The 12,321-nt window shown below is 65.6% G+C and overlaps 3 protein-coding genes across 3 annotated transcripts; 2 read left to right on the forward strand and 1 right to left on the reverse strand.

Moving 5' to 3' along the window:
• Positions 1–910: 910 nt before the first annotated feature.
• Positions 911–3,289, forward strand: LOC126252687 (uncharacterized PE-PGRS family protein PE_PGRS46-like). Its single transcript, XM_049953590.1, has 4 exons — positions 911–938; positions 2,209–2,438; positions 2,488–3,082; positions 3,147–3,289. Exons 1-4 carry the CDS (start codon positions 911–913, stop codon positions 3,287–3,289), a joined length of 996 nt encoding a protein of 331 aa, XP_049809547.1.
• A 999-nt stretch (positions 3,290–4,288) lies between these two features.
• On the reverse strand, positions 4,289–7,582 carry LOC126252688 (basic proline-rich protein-like). The gene is made up of 2 exons (XM_049953592.1): positions 5,429–7,582; positions 4,289–4,306 (listed from the first exon to the last, which is right to left on the reverse strand). The coding sequence occupies exons 1-2, from the start codon at positions 7,580–7,582 to the stop codon at positions 4,289–4,291; spliced, it is 2,172 nt and encodes a 723-aa protein (XP_049809549.1).
• Positions 7,583–9,639: 2,057 nt separating this feature from the next.
• Positions 9,640–10,083, forward strand: LOC126252689 (rRNA 2'-O-methyltransferase fibrillarin-like). Its single transcript, XM_049953593.1, has one exon. The coding sequence runs from the start codon at positions 9,640–9,642 to the stop codon at positions 10,081–10,083; it is 444 nt and encodes a 147-aa protein (XP_049809550.1).
• Positions 10,084–12,321: the final 2,238 nt, after the last annotated feature.

The raw sequence follows: 12,321 nt of genomic DNA on the forward strand, positions 1-12,321 counted from the left end.
AGGAACGCAGACGAGAAGGGAGGGAGCAAGTGAGGAACGCAGACGAGAAGGGAGGGAGCAAGTGAGGAACGCAGATGAGGAGGGAGGGAGGGAGCAAGTGAGGAACAAGTACGAGGAGGGAGCAAGTGAGGAACAAGGACGAGGAGGGAGGGAGTGAGGGAGCAAGTGAGGAGCCAGGACGAGGAGGGAGGGAGTGAGGGAGCAAGTGAGGAGCAAGGATGAGGAGTGAGGGAGCAAGTGAGGAGCAAGGACGAGGAGGGAGGGAGTGAGGGAGCAAGTGAGGAGCAAGGACGAGGAGGGAGAGAGTGAGGGAGAAAGTGAGGAGCAAGGACGAGGAGGGGGGGAGTGAGGGAGAAAGTGGGGAGCGAGGACGAGGAGGGGGGAGTGAGGGAGAAAGTGAGGAGCAAGGACGAGGAGGGGGGAGTGAGGGAGAAAGTGAGGAGCAAGGACAAGGAGGGATGGAGAAAGTGAGGAGCAAGGACGAGGAGGGAGGGAGTGAGGAGCAAGGACGAGGAGGGAGGGAGTGAGGGAGAAAGTGAGGAGCAAGGACGAGGAGGGAGGGAGTGAGGGAGCAAGTGAGGAACAAGGACGAGGAGGGAGGGAGTGAGGGTGCTAGTGAGGAACAAGGACGAGGAGGGAGGGAGTGAGGGTGCTAGTGAGGAACAAGGACGAGGAGGGAGGGAGTGAGGGTGCTAGTGAGGAACAAGGACGAGGAGGGAGGGAGTGAGGGAGCAAGTGAGGAACAAGGACGAGGAGGGAGGGAGCAAGTGAGGAACAATGACGAGGAGGGAGGGAGCAAGTGAGGAACAAGGACGAGGAGGGAGGGAGTGAGTGAGGAACAAGGACGAGGAGGGAGGGAGTGAGGGAGCAAGTGAGGAACAAGGACGAGGAGGGAGGGGGGTAATGAGAGATGAGGGAGAGTGTGAGAGAAGAACAAGGTAAAGGACACAGGAGGGAGGGTGTGGGGGAAGAATAAGGTTTAGGAGGTAGGATGAAGGGTGTGGGGGAAGATTATTGTTTAGGAGGTAGATGAAGGGTGTGAGGGAAGAATACGGTTTAGGAGGTAGGATGGAGGGTGTGAGGGAAGAATACGGTTTAGGAGGTAGGATGGAGGGTGTGAGGGTAGAATACGGTTTAGGAGGTAGGATGGAGGGTGTGAGGGAAGAATACGGTTTAGGAGGTAGGATGGAGGGTGTGAGGGAAGAATACGGTTTAGGAGGTAGGATGGAGGGTGTGAGGGAAGAATACGGTTTAGGAGGTAGGATGGAGGGTGTGAGGGAAGAATACGGTTTAGGAGGTAGGATGGAGGGTGTGAGGGAAGAATACAGTTTAGGAGGTAGGATGGAGGGTGTGAGGGAAGAATACGGTTTAGGAGGTAGGATGGAGGGTGTGAGGAAAGAATAAGGTCTAGGAGGGATGTGGAAGCACGAGGATGGAAGTCAACACGAATGTGGAGTGAGGGGCTTGACAAAGACACAATGGAGTGGAGGCTGATGAGGATTGGTTGATTGATTTAGAATATGAAGGAACCAAACTATAGTGTTATCAGTTTCTTTCTCCATATGGAAAGAAGGCTCAAGTTAAAATAATTCCCAAGGAGTTGGGGAAAGGGACATGTTGGTAAACTAATGGGGAATCACAAAGAAAGAGAAAACAAAAGAAGCTAACCAAAACGAGAAAACATACACTAAAAGGAAAAGTAGTGGAAGATATAAAAATAATATAGCAGTTGGTCGAGGCTGCCCGATCAGAAGAATAAGAAAGGATGAGCCAGGCACTATGCAAACCACTAAAATCTCCAGCCTAAAAGAGAAGGCGAGATGAACACACATAGGCAAACAAACAGCAAAGAAAGAGTGCGGAAAAGTTAAAATGTGGGGACGATAGAGGCCTGGGAGAGAAGGCCAGTGGCCCACCCTTAGACAGCATGATATAACAGAGCAGCTAAAATTGGGTAGTCCAACAAGATGAAGATAACAGTCATGCGCGAGCCATAACGACACCAAGCTGTGTCCTCACAGTGGAGGAGGTGAACATGTACTGGCCAAGTGTAGCCAATGCGGAGCCAGCAATTGACAATGGAGTCCCTGTGAGTGGTTTGCGTGGATGACTTGTCACACATTCGTTGTCTCCTTGACAAAACTTTACAGTGGAAGACCTGATGAGGAAACAGCAGGAGGGGCGATGACAAGGTTGCATTGGGAGTAGAGAACGACGAGACTGAAGTGAGAGTAGAGAACGGCGAGATTGAATGGAGAGTAGAGAACGGCGAGATTGAAGTGAGAGTAGAGAACGACGAGATTGAAGTGAGAGTAGAGAACGACGAGATGGAAGTAAGAGTAGAGAACGACGAGATTGAAGTGAGAGTAGAGAATGACGAGATTGAAGCTAGAGAAGAAAATGAAAAGGATACGGAGAGGTTCAAAGAGGAAGCAGATGTAGGTGGCTAATGAGGATGCGGACAAAGGAGGCAATGGGGGCACACAGGGAGGGAAAGGGGGCAATGGGGACACACAGGGAGGGAAAGGGGGCAATGGGGACACACAGGGAGGGAAAGGGGGCAATGGGGACACACAGGGAGGGAAAGGGGGCAATGGGGACACACAGGGAGGGAAAGGGGGCAATGGGGACACACAGGGAGGGAAAGGGGGGAACGACGACGTGGAGGAAGGGCTGGGAGGCAACGACGACGTGGAGGGAGGGCTGGGAGGCAACGACGACGTGGAGGGAGGGCTGGGAGGCAACGACGATGCGGAGGGCTGGGGGGCAACGACGACGCGGTGGGCTGGGGGGCAACGACGACGCGGAGGGCTGGGGGGCAACGACGACGCGGAGGGCTGGGGGGCAACGACGACGCGGAGGGCTGGGGGGCAACGACGACGCGGAGGGCTGGGGGGCAACGACGACGCGGAGGGCTGGGGGGCAACGACGACGCGGAGGGCTGGGGGGCAACGACGCCGCGGAGGGCTGGGGGGCAACGACGCCGCGGAGGGCTGGGGGGCAACGACGCCGCGGAGGGCTGGGGGGCAACGACGCCGCAGAGGGCTGGGGGGCAACGACGACACGGAGGGAGAGGGAAATAGTATAGTGGAGGGGACGAATACAGGAGAGAGCGGGCCAAAAGGGCGACGGAGCGGGCCAAAAAGGCGACGGCGGCAGCAAGGGCGGAGACGGCGGCAGCAAGGGCGGAGACGGCGGCAGCAAGGGCGGAGACGGCGGCAGCAAGGGCGGAGACGGCGGCAGCAAGGGCGGAGACGGCGGCAGCAAGGGCGGAGACGGCGGCAGCTAGGACAATGGAGCAGCCAACAGGGAGAGAGGTGGTAGCATCAAGGACAATGGAGAGGGCAATGAGGATACTGATGGCACAAACAAGGACAGTGGAGAGGGCAATGAGGATACTGATGGCACAAACAAGAACAGTCAAGGGATCAATGAGGACAAGGGTGACAGCAACAAGGACATGGGAGGAAGAAACAACGTCTGCAATGGACAAATTTGGGGATGAGGAGATAAGGTCTACAAGGGGCAATGAGCGAAAACGAGATCAAACAGGGCCTAAGATGAGGGACGGGAAACAAGGTTAAAAAGGGCCAAGGACGATGGAGTGTAACTGAGTCCAAAAGTGGGTGAAAATAAGGAAGAGAAAACAAGGTCAAAAAGGGAGGAAGATGAGGGACGGGAAAAGAGGTCAAAAAAAGAGGAAAATCATGGAGAGGGAAAGGAGGTCAAAAAGGGAGGAAGACGTGGGAGGGGAAAGGAGGTCAAAAAGGGAGGAACACGTGGGAAGGGAAAGGAGCTCGAACAGGGAGGAAGATGGAGGGGAATGGAGTTCGAACAGGGAGGAAGATGGAGGGGAATGGAGTTCGAACAGGGAGGAAGATGGAGGGGAAAAGAGGTCAAAACGGGAGAAAATTGGATGGAGAACGAGGTCAATTAAACGATGAAGATGAGGGAGGAGAAAAGAAGTCTAACTGGGTCAAGGAATTGGGAGAGGAAATGAGGTCTAAAAGGGTCGACTCAGGAGGGAAAATGAGGCGAAAAAGAGTCACATGGGCGTGCGAAGAACGTCGAAAAGGGTCTAGTACCCTTGCAGGAGAAATGTGGTGGAAAAGGGACGAGGGCATAGAAGGGAATCAAGATCTGAAAAGGACGACAATTCAGAGTGGAAACTAGGTTAGAAAGGAATGAGAACATGGAAAGAAAAACATGGTCGAAAACAGGACAAAGACAAGGGAGGAAAAATGTGGGCAGGATATCGAGAATGGATGGGAATAGAGGAGTGCAGATGTCAAGTGGGGAACAGTGGCTAGAAGAGAAGAAGGGAACAGGTGAGGAGGAGGGAAGATCATGAAGCGAAGAGGCTTTGGGAGGAGGGAAGAAGACCACGAAGTGATGAGGCTGTGGGAGGAGGGAAGAAGGTAAAGAAGTGAAGCAGAGATGGGAGAAAGGAAGGAGGTTAACAAAAGAAAGGGCAATAGGAGAAGAAAACAATGTCCAGAAGGAACAAGGATAAGGAGATGAGGACAGGGTAGAGAAGGGATGTGAGAAAGGGACGAGGACTGGGGGGACAGGGGCAGGAAGAGGCGAGAAATGGATAAGAACATGGATGGGGGAAGGAGGAGAGAAAGCGACGAAGCAAGATGCGGGCAAAGAGGAGAGAAGGGGATGAGGCGAGAGAGTTGGGGCAAGGAGGCGACAAGGGGACGAGGCGAGAGAGTTGGGGCAAGGAGGCGACAAGGGGACGAGGCGAGAGAGTTGGGGCAAGGAGGCGACAAGGGGACGAGGCGAGAGAGTTGGGGCAAGGAGGCGACAAGGGGACGAGGCGAGAGAGTTGGGGCAAGGACGCGACAAGGGGACGAGGCGAGAGAGTTGGGGCAAGGACGCGACAAGGGGACGAGGCGAGAGAGTTGGGGCAAGGAGGCGACAAGGGGACGAGGTGAGAGAGTTGGGGCAAGGAGGCGACAAGGGGACGAGGCGAGAGAGTTGGGGCATGGAGGCGACAAGGGGACGAGGCGAGAGAGTTGGGGCATGGAGGCGACAAGGGGACGAGGCGAGAGAGTTGGGGCATGGAGGCGACAAGGGGACGAGGCAAGAGAGTTGGGGCATGGAGGCGACAAGGGGAAGAGGAAAGAGAGTTGGGGCTTGGAGGCGACAAGGGGACGAGGCGAGAGAGTTGGGGCATAGAGGCGACAAGGGGACGAGGAGAGAGAGAGAGAGAGAGAGAGAGCTGGGGAAAGGAGGCGACAAGGGTGCCAGGCGTGAGAGTTGGGGCAAGGAGGCGACAAGGGGAAGAGGCGTGAGAGTTGGGGCATGGAGGGGACAAGGGGACGAGGAGAGAGAGAGAGCTGGGAAAAGGAGGCGACAAGGGTGCGAGGCGTGAGAGTTGGGGCATGGAGGCGACAAGGGGACGAGGCGAGAGAGTTGAGACAAGAGCTGGTGGGCAAGGAGGCGAGGAGCGAGAGGCAAGGTGGCGAGAGGCGAGGGGAAAGGTGGCGAGAGGCGAGGGGAAAGGTGGCGAGAGGCGAGGGGAAAGGTGGCGAGAGGCGAGGGGAGAGGTGGCGAGAGGCGAGGGCAAGGAGAGGTGGGGCCAGGTGAGAGGTGGGGCGAAGCGAGAGGCGGGGCGGGGCGAGAGGCGGGGCGAAGCGAGAGGCGGGGCGACGGGCGGGACGGGGCGAGGGGCGCGACGGGGCGAGGGGCGGGGCGGGGCGAGGGGCGGGGCGGGGCGAGGGGCGGGGCGAGGGGCGGGGCGGGGCGAGGGGCGTGGCGAGGGGCGGGGCGGGGCGAGGGGCGGGGCGGGGCGAAGGGCGGGGCGAGGGGCGGGGCGGGGCGAGGGGCGGGGCGTGGCGAGAGGCGAGGCGGGGTGGAGCGTGGCCAGTGGCGGGGCGGCGAGAGGCAGGGCGGGGGGTGGAGAGAGGCGGGGCGAGGGGTGGCGAGAGGTGGTGCGGGGCGAGAGGTGGTGCGGGGCGAGAGGTGGTGCGGGGCGAGAGGTGGGGCGGGGCGAGAGGTGGGGCGGGGCGAAAGGTGGGGCGGGGCGAAAGGTGGGGCGGGGCGAAAGGTGGGGCGGGGCGAAAGGTGGGGCGGCCGAGAGGTGGGGCGGCCGAGAGGCGGGGCGGCGCGAGAGGTGGGGTGGGGGGTGGCGAACGGGGAGGCGGGGCGGCGTGGGGGGTGGCGAGCGGGGAGGCGGGGCGGGGGGTGGCGAGCGGGGAGGCGGGGCGGGGCGGGGCGTGGCGAGAGGCGGGGCATGGCGTGGCGAGAGACAGGGCAGGGCGGGGCAGGGCGCGGCGGGGCGATCGGCGGGGCGAGGCGGGAGGCGGGGCGGGCGAGGCGAGAGGCGGGGCGAGGCGCGGGGCGAGGCGAGGCGCGGGGCGAGGCGAGAGGCGGGGCGGAGCGTGAGGAGTGGCGGGGCGTGAGGAGGAGGGGGGCGTGGGGCGGGACGAGGCGTGGGGCGGGACGAGGCGTGGGGCGGGACGGGGCGTGGGGCGGGACGGGGCGTGGGGCGGGACGGGGCGTGGGGCGGGACGGGGCGTGGGGCGGGACGGGGCGTGGGGCGGGACGGGGCGTGGTGCGGGACAGGGCGTGGTGCGGGACGGGGCGTGGGTCCGGGTGGGGCGGTGCGTGGGGCCGGGAGGGTCGGTGCGTGGGGCGGGGCGGGACGAGGGGCGGGGAGGGACGGGGCGGGGCGTGGGACGGGGCAGGGCGAGAGGCGGGGCGCGGCGAGAGATAGGGTGGGGCGGGGCGAGAGGGGGGGCGGCGCGAGAGGTGGGGCGGGGCGAGAGGCGGGGCGGGGCGAGAGGCGGGGCGGGGCGAGAGGTGGGGCGGAGCGAGAGGCGGGGTGGGGGTTGGCAAGCAGCGGGGCGTGGCGTGGCGAGAGGCGGGGCGTGGCGTGGCGAGAGGCGGTGCGTGGTACGGCGAGAGGCGGGGCGAGAGGAGGGGCGGGGCGTGGCGAGAGGCGGGGCGTGGCGTGGCGAGAGGCGGGGCGGGGCGTGGCGAGAGGCGGGACGTGGCGTGGCGAGAGGTGGGGCGGGGCGGGGCGCGGCGTGGCGAGAGGCGGAGCGCAGCGAGGCGAGAGGCGGAGCGGGGCGAGGCGAGAGGCGGAGCGGGGCGAGGCGAGAGGCGGAGCGGGGCGAGGCGAGAGGCGGAGCGGGGCGAGGCGAGAGGCGGAGCGGGGCGAGGCGAGAGGCGGAGCGGGGCAAGGCGAGAGGTGGGGCGAGGCTTGGCGAGAAGTGTGGCGAGGCGAGAGGCGGGGCGAGGCTTGGCGAGAGGCGTGGCGAGGCGAGAGGCGGGGCGTGGCGAGAGGCGGGGCGTGGCGAGAGGCGGGGCGTGGCGAGAGGCGGGGCGTGGCGCGGGGCGGGGCGAGAGGCGGGGCGGGGCGAGAGGCGGGGCGGGGCGAGAGGCGGGGCGGGGCGAGAGGCGTGGCGGGGGGAGGCGAGAGGCGGCGCGGGGCGAGAGGCATGGCGGGGCGGGGCGAGAGGCGGGGCGGGGCGAGAGGCGGGGCGGGGCGAGAGGCGGGGCGGGGCGAGAGGCGGGGCGGGGCGAGAGGCGTGGCGGGGGGAGGCGAGAGGCGGCGCGGGGCGAGAGGCATGGCGGGGCGGGGCGAGAGGCGGGGCGGGGCGAGAGGCACGGCGGGGCGAGGCGAGAGGCAGGGCGAGGCGAGAGGAGTGAGGCCAGAAAGGGATGGGGGTAGGAGTGAGGCCAGAAAGGGATGAGGGCAGGAGTGAGGCCAGAAAGGGATGAGGGCAGGAGTGAGGCCAGAAAGGGATGAGGGCAGGAGTGAGGCCAGAAAGGGATGAGGGCAGGAGTGAGGCCAGAAAGGGAATAGGGCAGGAATGAGGCCAGGATGGCCAGGATGGGAAGAGGGCAGGAATGAGGCCAGGATGGGAAGAGGGCAGGAATGAGGCCAGAAGGGGAAGAGGGCAGGAATGAGGTGAGAAGGGGAAGAGGGCAGGAATGAGGTGAGAAGGGGAAGAGGGCAGGAATGAGGTGAGAAGGAGAAGAGGGCAGGAATGAGGTGAGAAGGGGAAGAGGGCAGGAATTAGGTGAGAAGGGGAAGAGGGCAGGAATTAGGTGAGAAGGGGAAGAGGGCAGGAATGAGGCCAGAAGGGGAAGAGGGCAGGAATGAGGTGAGAAGGGGAAGAGGGCAGGAATGAGGTGAGAAGGGGAAGAGGGCAGGAATGAGGTGAGAAGGGGAAGAGGGCAGGAATGAGGTGAGAAGGGGAAGAGGGCAGGAATGAGGCCAGAAAGGGAAGAGGACAGGAATGAGGCCAGAAAGGGAAGAGGACAGGAATGCGACGAGAAAGGGATGCACGCAGAGAGGGATTAGGCCAGAAAGGGAAGAGGGCAGGAATGAGGCCAGAAAGGGATGAGTACAAAGTGAAGGAATGAGGCCAGAAAGGGATGAGTACAAAGTGAGGGAATGAGGCCAGAAAGGGATGAGGACAAGGTGGGGGCATGAGGCCAGAAAGGGATGAGGACAAGGTGGGGGCATGAGGCCAGAAAGGGATGAGGACAAAGTGAGGGAATGAGGCCAGAAAGGGATGGGGACAAGGTGGGGGGTTGAGGCCAGAAAGGGATGGGGACAAGGTGGGGGGTTGAGGCCATAAAGGGATGGGGACAAGGTGGGGGGTTGAGGCCAGAAATTGATGGGGACAAGGTGGGGGGTTGAGGCCAGAATGGGATGGGTACAAGGTGGGGGGTTAAGGCCAGAAAGGGATGGGTACAAGGTGGGGGGTTGAGGCCAGAAAGGGATGGGTACAAGGTGGGGGGTTGAGGCCAGAAAGGGATGGGTACAAGGTGGGGGGTTGAGGCCAGAAAGGGATGGCGACAAGGTGGGGGGTTGAGGCCAGAAAGGGATGGCGACAAGGTAGGTGGGGGGTTGAGGCCAGAAAGGGATGGGGACAAGGTGGGGGGTTGAGGCCAGAAAGGGATGGGGACAAGGTGGGGGGTTGAGGCCAGAAAGGGATGGGGACAAGGTGGGGGGTTGAGGCCAGAAAGGGATGGCGACAAGGTGGGGGGTTGAGGCCAGAAAGGGATGGCGACAAGGTGGGGGTTGAGGCCAGAAAGGGATGGGGACAAGGTGGGGGGTTGAGGCCAGAAAGGGATGGGGACAAGGTGGGGGGTTGAGGCCAGAAAGGGATGGCGACAAGGTGGGGGGTTGAGGCCAGAAAGGGATGGCGACGAGGTGGGGGTTGAGGCCAGAAAGGGGCGGGGAGAGGGGGGCTGGGTCGGGGGGCAGAGGCGGGGCGGGCGGCCGAGGCGGGGACGGGGGGCCGAGGCGGGGACGGGGGGCCAAGGCGGGGGGCGATTCGTGGACGGGGGGCCGTGGCGGGGCGGGGGCAGAGGCGGGGAGAACGGGGCCGAAGTGGGGGGCGCGGGGCCGGGGCGGGGGGCGCGGGGCCGGGGCGGGGGGCTAGGGGCCGGGGCGGGGGGCTAGGGACCGGGGCGGGGGGCTAGGGGCCGGGGCCGGGGGCTAGGGGCCGGGGCGGGGGGCTAGGGGCCGGGGCGGGGCAGGGGGCTAGGGGCCGGGGCGGGGGGGCTAGGGGCCGGGGCAGGGGGCCAGGGCGGTGGGCAGTGGCGGGAGGCCGGGGGACCGGGGCGGGGGACCAAAGCGGTGGACGAGGGACCGGAGCGGGGGCCGAGGGGATGGGGGAACAAGGGACAGGGGCGGAACGGGGCCGAGGGGCGGGGGCGGAACGGGGCCGAAGGGCGGGGGCGGAACGGGGCCGAAGGGCGGGGGCGGAACGGGGCCGAAGGGCAGGGACGGAACGGGGGAGGGGGCATAAGGGGGCCGACGGGCGGGAGCGGAAAGGGCCGGGACGAGGGGCGGGAGCGGAAGTGGCCGGGCCGAGGGGCGGGAGCGGAAGTGGCCGGGCCGAGGGGCGGGAGCGGAAGTGGCCGGGCCGAGGGGCGGGAGCGGAAGTGGCCGGGCCGAGGGGCGGGAGCGGAAGTGGCCGGGCCGAGGGGCGGGAGCGGAACGGGCCGGGCCGAGGGGCGGGAGCGGAACGGGCCGGGCCGAGGGGCGGGAGCGTAACGGGCCGGGCCGAGGGGCGGGAGCGTAACGGGCCGGGCCGAGGGGCGGGAGCGTAACGGGCCGGGCCGAGGGGCGGGAGCGTAACGGGCCGGGCCGAGGGGCGGGAGCGTAACGGGCCGGGCCGAGGGGCGGGAGCGAAACGGGCCGGGGTGGAGAAAGGGGCCGCGGGGGGGAGAAAGGGGCCGCGGGGGGGGAGAAAGGGGGCGCGGGGGGGAGAAAGGGGCCGCGGGGGGGGAGAAAGGGGCCGCGGGGGGGAGAAAGGGGCCGCGGGGGGGGAGAAAGGGGCCGCGGGTGGGGGAGAAAGGGGCCGCGGGGGGGGGGAGAAAGGGGACGCGGGGGGGAGAAAGGGGCCGCAGGGGGGAGATAGGGGCCGCAGGGGGGAGATAGGGGCCGCAGGAGGGGAGAAAGGGGCCGCAGGGGGGAGAAAGGGGCCGCAGGGGGGGAGAAAGGGGCCGCAGGGGGGGAGAAAGGGGCCGCAGGGGGGAGAAAGGGGCCGCAGGGGGGAGAAAGGGGCCGCAGGGGGGGGAGAAAGGAGCCGCAGGGGGAGAAAGAGACCGCAGGGGGGAGAAAGGTACCGCAGGGGGGAGAAAGGTACCGCAGGGGGAGAAAGGTGCCGCAGGGGGGGGAGAAAGGGGCCGCAGGTGGGGGAGAAAGGGGCCGCAGGTGGGGGAGAAAGGGGCCGCAGGTGGGGGAGAAAGGGGCCGCAGGTGGGGGAGAAAGGGGCCGCAGGGGGGAGAAAGGGGCCGCAGGGGGGAGAAAGAGACCGCAGGGGCGGAGAGAAGGGCTGCAGGAGGGGAGAGAGGGGCCACAGGGGGGTGAGAGAGGGGCCACAGGGGGGTGAGAGAGGGGCCACAGCGGGGGGGAGTGAGGGGCCACAGGGGGGTGAGAGAGGGGCCACAGCGGGGGGGGAGTGAGGGGCCACAGCGGGGAGGAGTGAGGGGCCACAGCGGGGAGGAGTGAGGGGCCACAGGTGGGGAGAGAGGGGGTACAGGGGGGAGAGAGGGGCCACAGGGTGGGAGAGAGGGGGTACAGGGGGGAGAGAGGGGCCACAGGGTGGGAGAGAGGGGGTACAGGGGGGAGAGAGGGGCCACAGGGTGGGAGAGAGGGGGTACAGGGGGGAGAGAGGCGCCACAGGGTGGGAGAGAGGGGCCACAGGGAGGGAGGGGGCACAGGGGTGGAGAGGGAGGGTACAGGGGGGAGAGAGGGGGCACAGGGGGGGAGAGAGGGGGCACAGGGGGGGAGAGAGGGGGCACAGGGGGGAGAGAGGGGCCACAGGGTGGGAGAGAGGGGCCACAGGGTGGGAGAGAGGGGCCACAGGGTGGGAGAGAGGGGCCACAGGGTGGGAGAGAGGGGCCACAGGGTGGGAGAGAGGGGCCACAGGGTGGGAGAGAGGGGCCACAGGGTGGGAGAGAGGGGCCACAGGGTGGGAGAGAGGGGCCGCAGGGGGGGGAGAAAGGGGCCGCAGGGGGGGGAGAAAGGGGCCGCAGGGGAGGAGAAAGGGGCCGCAGGGGAGGAGAAAGGGGCCGCAGGGGGGAGAAAGGGGCCGCTAGGGGGGAGAAAGGTGCCGCTAGGGGGGAGAAAGGGGCCGCTAGGGGGAGAAAGGGGCCGCTAGGTGGGGGGAGAAATGGGCCGCTAGGTGGGGGGAGAAAGGGGCCGCTTGGTGGGGGGAGAAAGGGGCCGCTAGGTGGGGGGAGAAAGGGGCCGCTACGTGGGGGGAGAAAGGGGCCGCTAGGTGGGGGGAGAAAGGGGCCGCTAGGGGGGATAAAGTGGCCGCTAGGTGGGGGGAGAAAGGGGCCGCTAGGGGGGGAGAAAGGGGCCGCTAGGGGGGGAGAAAGGGCCGCTAGGGGGGGGAGAAAGTGGCCGCTAGGGGGGAGAAAGGGGCCATAGGGGGGGGAGAAAGGGGCCGCAGGGGGGGAGAAAGGGGCCGCAGGCGGGGAGTGGCGCCGCTAGGGGGGGAGAAAGGGGCCGCAGGGGGGGAGTGGCGCCGCTAGGGGGGGGAGAAATGGGCCACTAGGGGGGAGAAAGGAGCCGCTAGGGGGGAGAAAGGGGTCGCGACGGGAAAGGTAGGGCCGTGTAGTATGCAAGTAGGCACTTTAGGTGAACTGATGGGTGAACCAGTTGCGTAATGGGCTTCAAAGTACTGATAGGTGGAAAACAGGAAGAGTGTGGGGCGAGGGAATTGTAAGAGAATAGATTGGAGTGCAGCTGAGCGAATCGAGATGCGGGAGGAAAGAGTGGTCGTGGGAGGACAGAGGAGAATGTTGAGGAACGGGGATGTGGGAGGGAAAATGGGG

Source organism: Schistocerca nitens, chromosome 4 (assembly GCF_023898315.1).
Source record: "Schistocerca nitens isolate TAMUIC-IGC-003100 chromosome 4, iqSchNite1.1, whole genome shotgun sequence".
NCBI lineage: Eukaryota > Metazoa > Arthropoda > Insecta > Orthoptera > Acrididae > Schistocerca > Schistocerca nitens.

What these genes read in the sequence shown, in the direction of transcription:
- LOC126252687 (XM_049953590.1), top strand. Translation starts at nt 911, where the DNA reads ATGAGGGAGAGTGTGAGAGAAGAACAAG. An exon ending in GAGTGTGAGAGAAGAACAAG is followed by an intron (nt 939 to 2,208) that starts GTAAAGGACACA and finishes CATTGGGAGTAG; the next exon opens with AGAACGACGAGACTGAAGTG. An exon ending in GGTTCAAAGAGGAAGCAGAT is followed by an intron (nt 2,439 to 2,487) that starts GTAGGTGGCTAA and finishes GGGGGCACACAG; the next exon opens with GGAGGGAAAGGGGGCAATGG.
- LOC126252688 (XM_049953592.1), bottom strand. Translation starts at nt 7,582, where the DNA reads ATGCCTCTCGCCCCGCGCCGCCTCTCGCCTCCCCCCGCCACGCCTCTC.
- LOC126252689 (XM_049953593.1), top strand. Translation starts at nt 9,640, where the DNA reads ATGGGGGAACAAGGGACAGGGGCGGAACGGGGCCGAGGGGCGGGGGCG.